The sequence below is a fragment of the Cicer arietinum genome, chromosome 7, assembly GCF_000331145.2.
Source record: "Cicer arietinum cultivar CDC Frontier isolate Library 1 chromosome 7, Cicar.CDCFrontier_v2.0, whole genome shotgun sequence".
Taxonomy (NCBI): Eukaryota; Viridiplantae; Streptophyta; class Magnoliopsida; order Fabales; family Fabaceae; genus Cicer; species Cicer arietinum.
The window spans coordinates 48,813,031-48,826,184 of record NC_021166.2 but is presented as its reverse complement, the minus strand read 5'-3'; the positions used below and the strand labels follow the sequence as shown (position 1 = coordinate 48,826,184).

At 28.6% G+C, this 13,154-nt stretch overlaps 1 protein-coding gene and 1 non-coding gene across 3 annotated transcripts; one reads left to right on the top strand and one right to left on the bottom strand.

The window, feature by feature from the left end:
• Nucleotides 1-3,732: 3,732 nt before the first annotated feature.
• Nucleotides 3,733-10,486, bottom strand: LOC101506915 (annexin-like protein RJ4). Of its 2 annotated transcripts, XM_073363525.1 has the most exons (7): nt 10,328-10,448; nt 7,752-7,781; nt 7,097-7,242; nt 6,754-6,972; nt 4,832-5,044; nt 4,444-4,533; nt 3,733-4,110 (listed from the first exon to the last, which is right to left on the bottom strand). In XM_073363525.1, exons 1-7 carry the CDS (start codon nt 10,395-10,397, stop codon nt 3,913-3,915), a joined length of 966 nt encoding a protein of 321 aa, XP_073219626.1. In that variant the 5' UTR covers nt 10,398-10,448; the 3' UTR covers nt 3,733-3,912. The 2 variants fall into 2 exon arrangements, with proteins under 2 accessions (XP_073219626.1, XP_004511012.1); XM_004510955.3 differs by lacking the exon at nt 7,752-7,781 and having other exon boundaries at nt 10,328-10,486.
• A 1,565-nt stretch (nt 10,487-12,051) lies between these two features.
• TRNAR-ACG (transfer RNA arginine (anticodon ACG)) lies at nt 12,052-12,124 on the top strand. The gene has a single exon. It is a non-coding gene; the product is annotated as a tRNA-Arg (tRNA).
• The last annotated feature ends 1,030 nt before the right edge of the window (nt 12,125-13,154 follow it).

The window sequence follows — 13,154 nt, the reverse complement described above, 5'->3', positions numbered from 1 at the left end:
AGTATCCATTGTGTATTAATCCAATTTTCATCCATACCTTCACCAAAGCAGCTAAGTCGGATTCAAAGATTACATAGGATAGATTGTGACAACACGCAAAATCAATCGCTTCTTCCACCAATTGCATAATCGAAGCTTCTCAGTAAGCAAGTTTTCGTAGCAACAAACTCCTCAAAATGACCTCGAGCAACAATTCTGATTCCCCACATTCCATATCCTAAGAGGTGAACATCAAAATGTTAATGGCGTTTGGCGAATGAGCCTTTGATCAAATTTTCTCTTTGTCTTTTGCTTGAATATGTTTTCTATGAAGGTTGTTGAAGAGTGAAAAAACATAAAAAAAGAGGGCGAATTTGAATTGTGTTCTATTTTAAAAAACTTCTTAGAAAACAAATGTTAAAAGATATAAGAAAAAACAACATAATATAAAGAGATAAAGAGAAGAAACACAAACCGATTTATCGTGGTTCACCACCAACATGGTAGATACGTCTAGTCCCTTCACTCTAAATAATTTAATACACTAATCAATCATATTTTTCACATGTCCACTGAACACCAACTAATCAAACTAACTGTGTTCAAATCATCCAAACCTTCTAGTTTAGTATAGTTAAATTGTTGAGGATAGCAAGCATTATTGGCTAGGTTACAAGATTACTTTTAAATGTTTTTCTAGAATAACTCTCCCAAAAGAATATTACAAAGTATGCACTCAAGATATAAGTAGAGTTTCAACACTAACATAAGAGTACAATGTTTCTTAGAGTGCTGTATATTTTGCTGTTGGCTTTCAATTATGTTTCTTGTATGTTAATAGTGAAGATTGCAAGTCTTTAGATAGAGAAATCCAAAGACAATTAGAGTTTATAACTGTTGTTGTGATTGCATGAAATTCAAACATACTATGAATTGTATCAATCTTCACATATCTTGCTATGGATTCTTTAAGTATCAAGAGTCTATTTAAAATATTTTAGGCCTTCACGTATTTGTGTTTTTCTTTTTGTTCATCCTTTATGTTTCTCAAACTCATCTACTACAGATGTTGGTTCGTCGTCTGGTAAAAAAGGAAGTCACCTTCCTCTCCTAAGAAGAAGAAAATTCCACCATCTGAAGTGACCTGATCGATGGTGAGTGACATTCTTCTTGAACAACAAGAGTCCTGGATTACTTTGCAAGAAGTCAACCACAAGTTGGACCTTCACACCTCTTAAATGGAGGAAACAACTGAACTCTTAAGGCGTGTCCTTAGATGTATGTAGATCTTCTGTCTAGGATTTTTTTTTTGTTTTGTTTTGTTTTAAGTTATCTTTTATTTTCTATCTGGTGTCTGTTTCGTAATTGTGATCACCATCTTAATGAAATGTTACCGTTTCTTTATTTTTTTTCTTTCATGTTTCTTTTGAGTTTTCTTTTAAAAATATATTTGTGTTAATCATTTGTATGTTGTTTGATGCTCTTTATTGTATTTCTTGTGTGTGTTTGATGTGCATGATTGCTTACCGTAAATTCTATAATTTCACCTTTTTTGTTAATGACAAATGATGAGAAAATTAGAAGATATAGAAATACAATTATTAGTATACTTGCGTCTTAACTTATGCATTGCATCATCTACATCATTTGCACTGCATCACATTTTTTTCATCATCTACACAGCACCAACTGTTTGTCGCATCATCTACATTTGTTTGTTGCATCATCTACATATTAAATATAAGAAAGTTTCTTCCCTTTTTACAAAGTTGAACTTTGGTAGGTTCAATGTTGTGAAAAAAATGCCAAAGAAGGTGATTTAGCTTTACAAGGTTTTCGAAAATCCAAATCTTAGACCAAATAAGAACCTTCTAATAAGTTGACGTAGGATCGTTCTGGCTAATGGTCTTCGAAATATGAATAGCATTACAATACTACCTAACAATGTAGTTTCCATTCTTGGTACTCCCGCAAACTATAGTGTCTCGACATGAGTTGTTAATAAGAGGAATTTGAAGGATTTGGGTAGCCTCAAAGGGTAGGAAGATAGAAGTAATTCTTAATTCCATGACTTTTGAGATTCATTTAATAAGTTTTTAACCATGTTGAGTTGAGGGTGATCTGGTCTAGTGCTCCAAAATTTAAAGTCATTTTGAAACGGAGGCCAATTATTAGTATATATGTTTGTTGATTCACCATTACCAATGTTCCAGTAGCTTGCTTTCATTATGATCCATGTTTTTTATTGTATGTTGCTCCAAGTATAACTCAGGTTATGGCCCTGATTAGCATTAATAAATGTTGTATTAGGATATTGTTTTTCCTTAAGATGTTTAGAGATAAGAAATTCCTTATTAGTGATGAGTCACAAGCATGGTTTAGCCAAAAGAACTTGATTGAAAGATTTAAGATTCCTTAAACCAGTCCCTTTATTAGCGTTCTATCATAATTCTTACTATCCATCAAAATCTGTAAATCATTTTCTCCATGTGAATACACAAGACTTTTTGAAGAAGAAAATAACTCATGGTACAAGTGGAGATAGATTGGGCAACTGCTTTAATGAAAACACTAAAACCTACAAAAGAGATACATTTTTTCCAGCCTTTGAGGTTTTTCTAAACTCTATATTGGATATGATTAAAAACTTGCTTATTTGATGCACCAATCATACTATGAAGACCTAAATACTTAGAAACTTTTTTCACCATTTGAAAAGGCAACCATTGGTGCATTTGGTGCTTGAAATTATGCTCAACCTTCTTATAACGGTCATTTCGAATTTATCTTGATTAATCAAAACTTTTAGGCTTCTTGATAAGATTCAAGGATATTAGCAAGCTCTCTAATCTCAACTTCATTTGCTCTACAAAAGGTATGCCAATTATCAACAACAAAAAAAAGGAGAGATAATGTGGGCTTCTTGTAAAATTTTGATACCAAGTAGAAGGCCAGACAAAACCTCTACACATAAGATGAATAGGTAAGGGGAGGGGATATGGGGTTCCCTTGTTTGAGACCCCTTTAAGTTATAAAATAAGTAGAAGGTTACCATTGGTGAGAATGGAGAAATAAATAGTAGATACACAACCTATAATATGGTGTTCACCAGCTTAGAGAAAGAAATAATAGATACATAACCTAAGGGTTTTATGGAGGATATCAAATTCAATTCTTTCATAGGCTTTTGCCCTATTAGTTTTGATACAAATAGTATCTTTCGTACCCTTAAAATTAGGCCTCACATGGTGGAAAAGCTCGAAAAAAATTATTAGGCTTAGTTAAATAATATGTCATATGATGCGATTGTGTAAATGATTCAAAAAAAAAAAAATGAAATAAAACACCGTAAAAATTTATCTTTTAACTTCTGAAATTTCATATTTGTAATTTAATTAATGATATATAAATAATTAATACATCTAAATGATTCTATTTCATGAAATTGTATCTCACGCTATTTAAATTACGCCAACTCGTCATTTTTTAGTTCAAAAATCTAAGAAAATGACCAAAAGTGTAGACTTTTAAAATAGAGAGGTCAACCATCTTCCATTGTTGTATTAGGAGCCAAATTCACTATCAAATTTGTACATTTGTTATTTTCTTAACCAGTCTAATCCCCATAACATACCTAACATTTTGGTGTGCCCTTATTAGTGGTTCCAAAATTGCTAACACGATGATTTATGTTAGTAAAGGATGACGCTTATAATGAAGGAATTAAATGCATGCTTTTCAATCCACCATACATTCAAACGATAAAATAAAGTAATTTATTAAAATAGAAGAACATATTATCTCTCTCACAACCAAGGACTCATGAAAACATGCTATTAAGAGAGAAATTGACCAAATGACACAACAAGAAACCAAACCAACCAAAACTCATTATTATAAGACATGCATTTTGCTAAACCAATTACTTAAATCTTACTTCCCCAACAATGTGAGAAGGAACTTCTTGTAGTCCCCCGAAATTTCCTTAGCCACTTCATCTTCAAGGTGAACACTGTTTCTCTTATAATAGAGCTCTTTGATGTCCTTCAAATCTTTCTCAGCTCTTGTGACCACCACACGAGTTAGACCATCTTCATCAGTTCCAACCCTTTTTAACGCACTGCGCATAACCTAATTATCATGATAAAAAAAATCAAGAGTAATCATTGATAAATAAAATGTTACTAATTGTATCCTTTAGAAAAAATTGAAGTTGTAAAACATATTATAAAGTTATTTAAGTTTAAATAAAAACATATGAAGTATATGACTTTGTTATTTATGAAACCATACTTGAAGCACTATTATGGAAGATTTGAAACTCTACATCGTATAAAAAGTGATGGTAAGGGGAAAGTCCAACTGAATTTTAGTTTAGTTATTGTATGTTTGGTTTTGTAGTGCCAAAATAATATGATACTTTTGTAAACGGTGTCTTTTGCAAATTGAAAGTTAGGAGCTAACCTTTTCATAGTACTTCTTATGATCATTGATACATCGAATTGCAGTGTGCAATGCCTTGTGAAAGTCATCAGATGCATTATCCAACAGTTTCTAATAATCAAAATAAAAAAATGTATATACATAAGTATATTTTCTTTCTTTCTTTTGATCATACATGTAGAGAAAAATTAGGACATTATAAGAATTTTTTTGAACATGAAAATAATCCTCTACAATAATTTGCACAATACTATATATATTGTCAAATCCAAGCAGATAATTTATCTCTTTAGATCAAACAGTCTTTATAGTTTTTACACCATCCAAAAATAGAGGATCAAAGTCCTAAAAATTAGGTCAAAAGAACATAGAAAAAGAATAGAGTGTGTTTTATTTATTCCTTGTTCACCTTAGTTATAGAAGTTCCATGGTCATCTCTATAACGGTTGAGAGTTGCCAAAAGCTGAGTCTTGCTCCTTGTAGTAATAATTCTAATAGCTTCTTCGTAGTTGCCTTTTTTCTCTTTGATAGATTCATGAAGAATATCAGCTTCTGTTTTTGCCAACCTTGGATTAATCTCATCACCACCATATCTAAATGACCCCACCAATCCAACCAATAGCTGCCAAGAGTTAAAACCAAGTAAAAATTAAATACCATAAGTATACCGAGAAGTGCTAGCAACACACACTTTAAGACCCATTTTCTAAAATATTTTATTTGATTGATTAAAATTTACATCAGTCCTACCAAAACACGTAAGTCTCATATAAATTTGGTAGAACTTTTGTATTTTAAACATTCAAAAAGTGTATTAGATAGTATATTGATAGCTTGTATACCTCTTAACATTTCATATACCACAGTTTGATTCAATCTCACTTAAATGACAAGTAATTTTTTATATTACCATTCATTCATCTCTTACTAATTACTAATTACTATCCTTATAAAAGACTTGTTGATGGAGTAAATAATCAACTTAGTTTCTAAATAAATAAATAAAAATTTCACACAAACATTTACTTATATTTTATCATCTTGTCACATTACAATATCATGATTAGACATATGTATAAAATACATTTTTTATTTTCTATATTATTTTTTAGTTTTAATTGATCTTGTAACTTTTAACAACTTTGAATGGACCAATTATCTTTATTTTAGGTCTCAACTAGGGATGGGAATAGGCTAGGCCGTCCGACAGGGGCCTATGGCCTGGCCTACTTATGGCCTGGCCTGACCTGGCCTATTTAATAAAAAGACCAGGCTCAAGCTATTTTTAAAGCCTATTTATTTAAATAGGTCAGGCTCAGGCTTATAAAGAAGCCTATTAGGCCTGACAGGCCGGCCTATATATATTTAATTATTTATTAATGTTTTTTTTTATTATTATATTAATAATATTATTTCCTATTTTAAATTTTATCAATTAGACAATCACTCAATAGTCATTCCATATTCGATAGCCATTCCATATTTGGTAGTCGTTCCATATTCGGTAGCAATTCAATTAGTCAATAACTCAGTAGTCCTTCCATATTTGTTTGAGAGGTAATAATTGGTACATTTGTTTCAAAAAAAAAAATCTATTCTTTGAAACCAAGAATTATGTTTTAGGGTTTAAAGGATGTTTGTTTCAGATTTTTTAAAAATTATTTTGTTAGAAAAATTATTTTTTGTTTAATATATATATAGATATGTACATTGATATTGGTATGTGGAGAGTATTTAAATATTTTAATATGAATAAGGCTTTTAAATAGGCTTCCAGGCCAGACCAGGCTTTTAAAAAGGCCAGGCCAGGCCGAAAAAAAAGCCTATGATAGGCCGTAGGCCAGACTTAGGCCTAAAAAATTAATCGTAGGCCAGGCTCAGGCCTTGCAAAGCCTGGTCTGGCCTGGCCTATTCCCACCCCTAGTCTCAACGTGGGTTCTTTTCATTTGAATTTTTTTTAATAATATTTAAAAATAAATATTAGAAAACAAAATATTATTATTAATTGAAGTGATATTAATAATCATTTAACAACTGTTTTTAAGATGATTTAAACTCCGTCAATTGAGATTATAAATCAAATTCTTACTACTAAACTAAACTGACATATAAAGAATTTTGTTGAACTATTTCAAATCCTAAAAAGCATTACAATAGACTAAATGATATTTTTGAACAAAACTAAAATATAAGGGTCCATTTAAAACATTGTAAAGTTAAGGAACAAAACCAAAACCAATAAAATAAATGAAAGACTCAATGAAAATTTAAGAGATCTAGTTTGATTATTTACTCCCATAGTACTAGAAAACAGAAGATATAATGACTTGCCTGACGAAGATGTCCAGTAGTATGAGCAGCAACATCTTCTTCTAAAGAATGCTTGTAACGATTTTGATATGCACGTCTCATTGCCAACACTTCTTCAGGAGAAAGGACACAAACAATTTCAACAATAACATTGTAACCTTTGTTTCCATCCTTAATTGCTACATTCACCAAAACAGCATCACGATCAGCAGGTTCCAGCATCCAACGGTACACAGCTCTCTGTTTTTATTTTTATTATTAGACCCCGATTTTTCAAAATCATGACACGTTACATTAATTACACAAAATAAGTTACAAAAATTAACTATATGAAATTGTTGGCAAAACATTTTTTTTAATGTACCTCAAAGTCACCAGAGAGCTCAGATTCGAGGCGTTTGAGGATATCCTCTTGATATATTTCTTGATAAGATTTTCTGATTTGTTGCCTTTGATATACATTTCTATGACCCAATATTTCAATAACACTCTTCTCATCAGTTCCCCATCCTGTATAATTTAAAATTGTTAAAATATAAATCACTAATAAAAGCAAAGTTCGCAACTGCAATCTAAACTGTGACATCAATAATTTAATTTTATATATATTTTAGATCACTAATGTGAGAATGAATCCTTCGTAATCTCAATGAATAAAGCACACAACCTGACATCCATGATCATATCACTATCGACCATACTGTTAAAATGTCACCAATTTAAAACTTTGGTATAAATTACCAAATAAAATTTTACATTTTAAAAAATTCACCACATTGATCAACTAGTATTTATTTTTCTTTTCTAAGTAAAATCACTAATTTGACATTGATTCATCAAAACTCTTAGAGCATGAAATTCCCCTATGTATTATTTCAAGTCACATAATCAATGTTGTTAATAGATTATTCAATATGACAAGAAAAACAAAGTAAATTCGAAAGCCCAATCAATCAAAGCAATTTTGTTTTTACAGAAAAGAGAAAAAGATCTAGAAATAGGCAGAGAAATTATAAAACCTTGGAAAGCTTTATGAAGAGCTTCTGCATCTGCAACAAGAGAATGGTTGATGGGAGCAATAAGGGTAGCCATAGTTAATTATAGTTTTTCCTCACTATGATATGTTGAAGCTTAATTAACTTCCTAGCTCTTCAATATATAGTACAATTAAATAATCTATATAACTATATATAGTTTATATTTTATAGTGTTTAAATTTTTTAACCAATGACATGTTTGTTTGGATCAATGTCAAAATCATCTATATAATAAGAAAGTTTTAATTATCGGTGTCAAATTTTTACCTTTATATTACTCTACACCAATGTTTTTAAATTGCAATTGTAACAATAAAAATGTGATTGATATAGTATAAATTGTAGTTATAAAATTAATAAAAAACTTTAAAATCCTTAATATTGCGGTCCAACAATTGCCTCCAATTTAAAATCATGCTCTACAGCTGGACAGTTATTACCTATGCTTTCACTTGTCCAAATTTGCTTATAGTAAGTACAAGTTAATTTTTTGAGACCAATACCAAAATCTTCTATGTGTCAGTGTCAATTTTGGAGTTTTGAACATTTATACATAGGAAATTGAAGAATCGTCTTGTCGGTATAAAGTACAAGTTATGAATGCCAAGAGACATTACATTAATATAAGTTGTTTTAACTTTTGATTGGTTGCAGTGAAATAGTTATGAGAGCTCTTTTCTTCACTGCTTAATTATTTTTTATTTAAATTGAACGGCATATTGAAAAAAATATATTTAACTATATTGTGATTAAATATAACATATAAAAAAAAACTAAAATTTACTAGTATAATTTTCAGTTGAGAGGTGTTATCATGTTCCACTTAAAGGATTTGAAGCCACTCTTATATTGGGGTATATAGATTCTCTCAATTTTTAAAAATAAAAAGATATCTCTATTTTTAAAAGAAAACCGAATGGAAAAAGAAAAACGTATGTTTGATTAATGATTACTCCTTCCAAATATGTTTTCCATTTTTATTTTTTTTTTATAGTAATTGTTGATTACGTTATTTTATAAAACTGATTCAAAAACTGTTCACATTTTAATTTTTTTTGTTAAACAAAAATACATAAATACTAAGCTTTTGTTGTTTCTTAGGAACACCTTTTAAAATTAATATATAAAACAATTTTCAAACACAAATCAAACAAAATTAAACAGGTCCTAAAGCCGGGCATCAATTTTATTGATTAAGAATATGGTATATATTATTATTATTATTATTATTATTATTATTATTATTATTATTATTATAATATTTTATTAAGAGTTTTTTATTAGAAAATTATATATCTTATATAGTGTGATCAACTAGAGATTCAACTAATTATTTTATTTTATAAAAAATTAAAATAAATTAGGGAATACACCGTATGCAAGATTAGGTACAACTAGGGCTGTGCAAAAAATCCGGTTATGAGGCCCAAATCTAAAACCGGATCCAAATCCATTTTAAATATCCGGTTAAAATCATATGGTTATAATCCGGTTTATTTAAAATCGGTTGGATAACCACTTATGTTTTATATTTGGATTTGGTTTTTAACCGATTTTTATCCACTACCAATATTTTGTTAATTTTGAGATTTTATGTCTTGAAAAAAATTTGAAATTTTTTTTTTCGAAAAAATACGGGAAAAAATAATTAAAAAAAACTTTTTTTTTTCTCAAAAAAATTTAAAATCGAATTTTTTCTCGAAAAATTTGGTGAGAATTTTTTTAAAAAAATTTATCGAAAAAATCGATTTTTTTAAGTAACCGATTTTTAAACTATGAATAAATATTTTTTTTAAAAATAATCAAATTTTAATCGATTTTGAAAAAACAATCGATTTTAAAATTAAAATTTTCAAAACCGGTTGCTTAATTATAAACCGGTTATTTAACCATAACTAATTTTACAATTGGTTTTATAACCGGTTTTAAACCAAATAATGGATTTGGTTATAAATCTAAATCCATATATTGGTTTTAAAACTGATATGGTTTGGTTTTTTAAAAAAACCAACCATGAACAGCCCTAGGTACAACCACTAACCTAACAAAAGATTTGTAATAAAAATTATGTAAAACTTATCAATCGGAAAATTATAAACTTGAACTCAAGTCATAGAAAACACTACTTTACAAGGGCAATTTCAGCTTGCTAAAATATTTACCAACCGATTCATTAAAAAATTAACAAATAAAAAAAACTCAAGCTGGTCCATTTTGAAAAAACAAAAATATTTTATATTAGCTGATTTTAAATATAAATTATCAAGAACATTGTCGATTCAGGGGAATTTTCTTAAAAAAAAAAAAAAAAAAGGAGATTCAGAGGTGGTTCAACTATATGTATTTTCACACACGATTAAAAAAAAATGAAATGAGATCATTATTAAAAGCACCTGGTAAAAACTAATAGATGACAAAATGTGACACATGAAATCAATATAATGTAAGTAACTAGTGTAAATCATATAAAGCTACCATCAAGTAAACTATATCAAAAAAATTAATTGATTAATAAATTAAAAGAAAACACAATTGAATGTGTAAAATTTGTATAATACCTTTAAAAGCTTTCTGTAGAGCCTCAGAATCTTCAATCGGAGATGATTTTTTGGTAACAAGGGTAGCCATAGAAAACACTACTCACTTAAGCTTTCTTTGTGTGATATTTGAGATTGATTTTATCACCTATATATAATGCCAATGGCTTCTTCTTTGATGTTATCGCCCACAAGATAATCACATTAACGTTACTTTTCATGTGAAGATTAATATATTAATTTATAATTAGCATTCTTTGGCCTTAAGAAACCAATTTTAAATTTTAGAAATTGCAAATAAAACATTATAAAGAAACGGAAAAGAAAACTTAGATTCCTGGCTCAATATGCGTGGCTTTGTTGATGCGTTTTTTAGTCCTTTTCTGATTGCAACGGTGGCAAACTTCACTGGGATTCTAACTTTTTCTTTTATATATTTTTATTGTCTTTTTCTTTTCTTTTATTTTTTTATATATTTTTTCTGTATTTTTTTTATTTAATTTTTTTATAGTATGTGTGTCACTCCGTGTCCTGTTAGCAAATTTTATTTTATCAAACAACTAAATCCACTGCAATATATATATAAACAATCAATCCAAATTTTAGTGTCAATTGAAGATAATTAAATTAAATTTAGTTAAGAAATTGTGCGTCTCATTTTCATATATTTTTACATGCACCAGTGCACAATTAATTGAAGGATAATATCCTGACAATTGGTAATAAGTAAACCAACTTATAAGTAATTAATTCAAGAGTTATTCATTACTTGAACTATGTTAAGGGTCTCTTTTAATTACAATATCGTGAGGATTCATTTCAAATGCAAATTAAATTTTTTAGTAAAAGTCAAGAGCTTAGAAGCAGCTAAAACAATCCCAACATCTCAAAAGACTGACACTAATTCCCCAACATTATTATCAAGAAGCACAAACATTAATATTTTACCAATCTTGAGGAGAAAAAACAATCAACTAGAAAGTTAGTTAAAAATTTGATTTTGGTTAGCAACCTTCTGGATATTCAATATTTGATTGTGTTTATCAATGACTTTTAAGGATGTTTGGTCCAAACTATATTTAAGAATGTCTCCACAAGGACATTATTTGGTCTTTAGACACACTGTTTAAGATTGGACAAAATGCAACATCCTTATTTACAAACCAAAACAAGATTAAACGCTTAATTTTTTTGAAGCCCATGCCTCTATTTTTTTATTGACAACATTTTTCTTGCTAGGCAAATGATTAAAGTTCTGTTGCATTTGAACTTTGAAAACAAAAAAATAAATAGATCTTTTAAACACGACAATTAAAAAGAAACATAAGTGTTAGAGTTTGATTTACTACTACTACTATTAATATTATTTTTATTATTATTATTATTTGAAGGATGGAAGACAAGTTGCCCTTCCACAATTAGGAGGCCTATTATAAGCATATACATGAATTTTGTAGTGGAGAGAATTGTGTTCTATTTATGATTTTCATTCAACGAAATATATTAAATTCTTAAATATTCAGCAAATGAAAAAAACAAATGTCTAAACATTTCATTCTTAAATATATTATTAAATTCTTATTTGTTGATTGTTATTCGGATTACTACAGTCTACCTATGTGCCTGTAAAGTGGGATATGCTTTTCATTCTTAACTATGGTTTCACATGTTTATTCATTATAATTTTTTGTCAACACTTCTGTTCCGTATTAAATTACCTTGTTAATTTAACAGTAACAAAAGATGACTTCATGGCCCAATGGATAAGGCGCTGGTCTACGGAACCAGAGATTCTGGGTTCGATCCCCAGTGAAGTCGTTTCAAATTTTCGCTTCTTAGTTATCTTTTTTGAAAATTAAAGTTTGAGTACGTCATGTTTTTGTCATGAAAAACATGATTTTTATATATAATTTAATTGAGATAATTAAATTATTCAATTTACGATACAAAATTTCAATAAAAAATTGAAAAATATAATTATGTTCGACTGCAACAATAAATAAATTCAAATACACAAATAATATAATGTTAATGTATAAGAAAATCACCAATTTTTTTTGCAATAAAATAATAAATAAATAAAGTATCCACAAATTCGATGTCCATATCAATACCGGTAAAGTATCTTGTATAGATATTTTATCATTTTAGAAGTATTTATGCTTCTCATACAGTGTCTACTTACAATTTTACAAAAATCCTATTTAATTTTGGAAATGTTCCTAAAAGATACAAATCCACTTTGTGTAAAACTTTAATGATCATAGACATTGTGTCTTAGACATAAACATTAATTATTGTCTTCATTTTTGTGACTAAGATACTGACTTAAATAGTATTGGTTTAATAAAAATACCAAAAATTTAATATGTATCTCATATTAAATTAATATTAATTGGGTCAACAACTTATTCATAAAGATAATTAGGGTCACGAGCTATTATTTTTTAATAGTATTATCGATCGTCGTTAAATTTTTTGATGATTTTTAAGTATTGATCAACAATGGACCACTAATAAAGGTGGTCTAACGAAGAACATCCCAATAATAATAATTAAAATCAAATTCAACAATGATACTTTTTAGCTCTTTTTCTTCAATTATTTAGATATCTCATCCATCGTTTTACTTAAAATTGTATAACTTTTTTTTAGTCGAATAAAAAAGTACAAAAGCATAATGTGAATGTCAAGACATCTCAATTATGTTGGTATCTCAAGACAATTACATATCATTTGCAACACCATAAAAGTATATATTCAATGAGAAAAATGAAATGTTACAAAATAATTGGAGATTAAGCCAAAATCCAACGTAAATATCCAAGGGCAAAAATAACATCGACCT

Bases quoted from the DNA above. Each gene is read 5' to 3' on its own strand.
- LOC101506915 (XM_073363525.1), bottom strand. From the start codon at position 10,397: ATGGCTACCCTTGTTACCAAAAAATCATCTCCGATTGAAGATTCTGAG. The intron at 5,045-6,753 runs GCAAGTCATTAT...AACTCTTGGCAG, and splicing joins CTACTGGACATCTTCGTCAG to CTATTGGTTGGATTGGTGGG. The intron at 4,111-4,443 runs GTTAGCTCCTAA...CATGATAATTAG, and splicing joins ATAAGAAGTACTATGAAAAG to GTTATGCGCAGTGCGTTAAA.